This window comes from Temnothorax curvispinosus, unplaced genomic scaffold, assembly GCF_003070985.1.
Source record: "Temnothorax curvispinosus isolate PA1 unplaced genomic scaffold, ASM307098v1 QBEX01016800.1, whole genome shotgun sequence".
Taxonomy (NCBI): Eukaryota; Metazoa; Arthropoda; class Insecta; order Hymenoptera; family Formicidae; genus Temnothorax; species Temnothorax curvispinosus.
This window is the reverse complement of record NW_020226580.1, coordinates 497756-501969: the sequence shown is the minus strand read 5'-3', so window position 1 is coordinate 501969 and position 4214 is coordinate 497756. Positions and strand designations below refer to the sequence as shown.

At 40.0% G+C, this 4214-nt stretch overlaps 1 protein-coding gene across 2 annotated transcripts; it reads left to right on the top strand.

Moving 5' to 3' along the window:
• Window positions 1-852: 852 nt before the first annotated feature.
• Window positions 853-3565, top strand: LOC112466996 (protein dpy-30 homolog). 2 transcript variants are annotated; one of them, XM_025035398.1, is made up of 6 exons: window positions 853-915; window positions 1162-1286; window positions 1550-1601; window positions 1964-2110; window positions 2249-2325; window positions 2954-3562. In XM_025035398.1, the coding sequence occupies exons 4-6, from the start codon at window positions 2095-2097 to the stop codon at window positions 3194-3196; spliced, it is 336 nt and encodes a 111-aa protein (XP_024891166.1). In that variant the 5' UTR covers window positions 853-915; window positions 1162-1286; window positions 1550-1601; window positions 1964-2094; the 3' UTR covers window positions 3197-3562. The 2 variants fall into 2 exon arrangements, with proteins under 2 accessions (XP_024891166.1, XP_024891165.1); XM_025035397.1 differs by lacking the exon at window positions 853-915 and having other exon boundaries at window positions 1194-1286; window positions 1975-2110; window positions 2954-3565.
• Window positions 3566-4214: the final 649 nt, after the last annotated feature.

The following is a 4214-nucleotide window of genomic DNA, read 5'->3' as shown; positions in this document are numbered from 1 at the left end:
GAAAATGCATCGCACGAGCAATCGCGAAAGTAACTGTATTTTCGAATATCGCGATATCGCGGATATCTATTAAGAATATTAGTACGCCTGTTCGCTAGAATACAAAATGACAATCATACTAAAAGGCGAGCGTGCAGTATTTGCTACTCAAGGTACGGAAAATGCATAACCGCCAACTTGAGAAAGGGACGCGCAGTGATGCCGCGTCGATCTTGTCGCGTGAAGTTGACCGCGCGGGAAACGAAGGAACGAAGCGCCCGCGCCTTCGCCATCTTGATTACGTTCTCCTCTCGTTTTCAGAACGCGGCGGACACGGAACGGGACGGATCGACTCCGGAGCGAGTGGCGCGTCGCAACTTATATAATTGGTAAGTTTAACATGTATTCACTTCGCATTTAATTTATTTAGCGGTATCTATCGCGTAATACAGATTCAGCGCTCGGGGATTGATATTTTGTAAAAAATACGTATTTCACAGTACATGTTCGGTCAAAGATACATCGCACGGGCAATCACGAAAGTACGACTGTATATTTTCGGATGTCGCGAATGTCGCGGATTTCTATCAAGAATATTATTAATACGCCTATTCGCTATATAGCGGCTAGAATACAAAATGACAATCGTGTCAATCGTACTAAAAGGCAAGCCGGGCAAGCGTATACGTATGTGCTACTTGAAAGTACGAAAAATACATAACCGCGAAATTGAGAACGGGTCGTGTAGTGCCGTCGCGTTTATCTTGACGCGTAAAATTGACCGCGTGGGAGATGACGCCGACGCCGACGCCGACGCCGACGCCAACGCACCCTCGCCGTCTTGATTACGTTCTCCTCTCGTTTTCAGAACGCGGCGGACACAGGACGGGACGGATCGACTCCGGAGCGAGTGGCGCGTCGCAACTTATTTAATTGGTAAGTATAACATGTATTCACTTCGCATTTAATTTATTTAACGGTATCTATCGCGTAATACAGATTCAGCTCTCGGGGATTGATATTTTGTAAAAAATACGTATTTCACAGTTACATGTTCGGTCAAAGATACATCGCACGAGCAATCATATTTAATAATAAATAAATGAATATTTAATTGAATAATAAATAAAAAATTCGATGCGCGTAAAAATTATTTAATCGAATCGTTTATTTATGTTTCAGAAAATAACGACGTGGAAAGTTGCATCGTCGCATCGAGGGAATCCAACCTGACAGCCAGAGAGAACAACCTGAGAGGAAGACGGAGGCCTGGGAGAGGTATCGGGCATCAGCGGAACAACTTTGCGGTAAATATCATTTTTTGTGTGTAAAAATAATTTTTTTTCCTGTTTATTCTTTAGTCGTTTTATTTTACTGTAATTTAGAAATAATAGAAGAAAAAACTAATTTAAAATTTTATATTAATGTTATTCTTGTGATTTTTTCGGAAAATTGATAATTATTTAAATTATTATCTAATTGAATAATGAATGAAAAGTTTGATGTGCATAAGAACTATGTTTTGAAAGAAACACTGTTTTAATATGAATTTTATATTTGTATGTTACAGAATCAACGTAGCTACGATGCAGTTACAACTCCGCTGCTGCGAAACAGGTTCGGTGAGTGATAAAATTCTTTATTGAGGTGACAGATGCAACTTATTAAATATATGGATATATATTTATTTATTTAAAATAATGTCAATATTTGAAGTGTACTAATTTAATATTATATTGCATGCATTTCTTGGAACACCGTACAATTATCTCACTAAATAAAGGTCATTACTATCCTTATAGTAAAACGCTAACACATTTATATTTTATACGAAAATATGAAAGTACACATGCGCTTATTCTCATGAATATGTATTTAAAGGATCGAGAAACAGATTGTTTCTCTTACGAAGAAATGAAATAAATTATATAAAATTAAATATATCACAAAAATTTAATTATTATTATTCTATGGCCCCATTGAGTCTTTATTCAGTTGTTCCCTCAAACCTTGTCAACGCTACTTTGTCGACGGCGCGCTTTACCGGCACAACGTCGGCGACGTTATCCCGGCGCGATAGTTCGACGTCAGTCGGCAGTGACGATTGTTTACACCATGGCGTCTGGCGGTGGTACGTGTCTACTTATTTTCTATTTCCGCGTAACCATGGGCCGGTCCGGTCATCGGTCTCGGCCAGGCCCAGCGTTCGAATTCACGCTTTAATAATAACGGTCGTTCACTGTTTGTTTCTTTTTTGATTTGATGACAGAAAACGCGACCGAGGAACGGACGGAAGCGTCAACGCCGGCTCAACCCGTTGCCAATGCCGTATCCGAGACAACCCATGTAAGTGAGCACATAACCTACAGACCGTTGCAATTGCTGGTTCGCACAATCGGTGATATTTCATTGAAGTCGTCGCTAAGCGTATCTGTCGCGACAACAAACGCGATACGTTCGAAACTCTACGCGTTTACGGTGCAAAAGTTAGGTTAGGGACTGGCTAGCGCGGTTGCACAGAGCGTCCTCATTGTCAAGGGTGCGTTCAGCCGATACTCTGCTAGCCTAGCAATCGTGAGCAGTCGCTCGTTTTCGCTCGTTTCCTCTCCTTTGACCCAATGGATTAAAAGGAGAGGAAACGAGCGAAAACGAGCGACTGCTCACGATTGCTAGGCTAGCGGAATATCGGCTGAACGCACCCATTTATCACCTGATGTTCGCTTTCGCCAGCTGATAACAATCCTTGCGCTGAAACAATAACACTCTTGCAAAGCATTGTAGAGCATGCGTTTCTAATTTAAGAATCATGTGTACAGTTTGTAAAGGATATATACACAGACAATACTGTAGGTCTTTAGTTATAAGGTTAGGTGCTTTTGGGACTATTGTTGGCCCAGTATTACTTATACTAATATTATTAGACTATAGTATTATTTATACTAATGTATAAACTCTGTATTTCTTTTGGTTGCAGAAAGTAATAGGGATGGATAAGGATGGCGATCTCTCCGGCATACCAGCAAAGAAACCTCGTGTCGAAGTACAATCTCTTCCAACCAGACAATATTTAGACCAGACAGTAGTGCCGATATTGCTGCAAGCTTTGTCCTGTCTGGCCAAAGAAAGGCCTGCCGACCCCATAAATTTCCTAGCCGGTTATTTATTGAGAAATAAGAATCAGTACGACAGTGGTGGCTCGCCGCCGACTAGTCAATGAATGCTTCCATGTCTGCGCATCCATTTTATGGAACATTTCGTAAGAAATCTGTTTCTGGATCCTTTAAATGTTTAAATACATATTTATGATAAACACGTGTACTTTTGTATTTTCGTATAAAATAAAAATGTGTTAGCTTTTTACTGTAGGGACGGTAGTGACCTTTTAGTGAGATAATGTGGTGTTCTAAAAAATGCAATATTAAATTAGTTCACTTTAAATATTGACATTATTTTAAATATTGACATGATAATATTATCGTTTTCTCTGATCGAGCAAATGTTAAAAATATCTTAATTATGATAATTGTTTTCAAATTGAAATTGTTTCCTAAAATCTGTTAGAATGTGTTAATTTTTCTATGCAAACGTTTAAATAAAAAAAAATGAAATAAAGTAATATGTAGTAACAGCTTAACAAGTAATAACAACTTTTCTAAGAGTGTATCGCAAAAATTTCTAAAATGCCCAAGGAAGAATATTGATTTCTTTTGTTCAATTCTTTGAAAATTCGTGACACAAGAGTGTACGAGATAAAGGACAGAGAAAAGGATCGCTACCATTGGTCCAATAAATCGTAATGAACCCTCTGCGCTCGCGTCGATTTTAATTGGAACGGCGATTTAATTGGAGGCAATTAAATGTAATCGCGCAATGAATCGGGGTTAAATTTATCTCGCGCTCCAATAACATCGATAATTTACGTCAGACGTGCAACGCTCGCGAGCTGTGCTATTGCGAGGAGAAAGCGGGAAGGAAAAGAGAACCGCCTCGAGGGCGTTACGTTTTATTATTCTTCGCGTCTTATTTCGTCCTCTCGTTGCGATTTTCGTCCCGACGAAAACTCGTCGGTCGGTCTCATCGTCTGGGTAATTGGACTCCCTTCGGGGTCGTCGGCGAGGCACGAGGAAAAGAAAATCCATATAGCGACATCCGATTGTACCGCTCGGGCTTTAAATGACGACGCGAGAAGATATCGGGGTAATTTCGTGGCCGACAATTCGCACGGCGACATCATC

Bases quoted from the DNA above. Each gene is read 5' to 3' on its own strand.
- LOC112466996 (XM_025035397.1), top strand. From the start codon at position 1,566: ATGCAGTTACAACTCCGCTGCTGCGAAACAGGTTCG. The intron at 2,111-2,248 runs GTACGTGTCTAC...ATTTGATGACAG, and splicing joins CACCATGGCGTCTGGCGGTG to AAAACGCGACCGAGGAACGG. The intron at 2,326-2,953 runs GTAAGTGAGCAC...TTTTGGTTGCAG, and splicing joins CCGTATCCGAGACAACCCAT to AAAGTAATAGGGATGGATAA.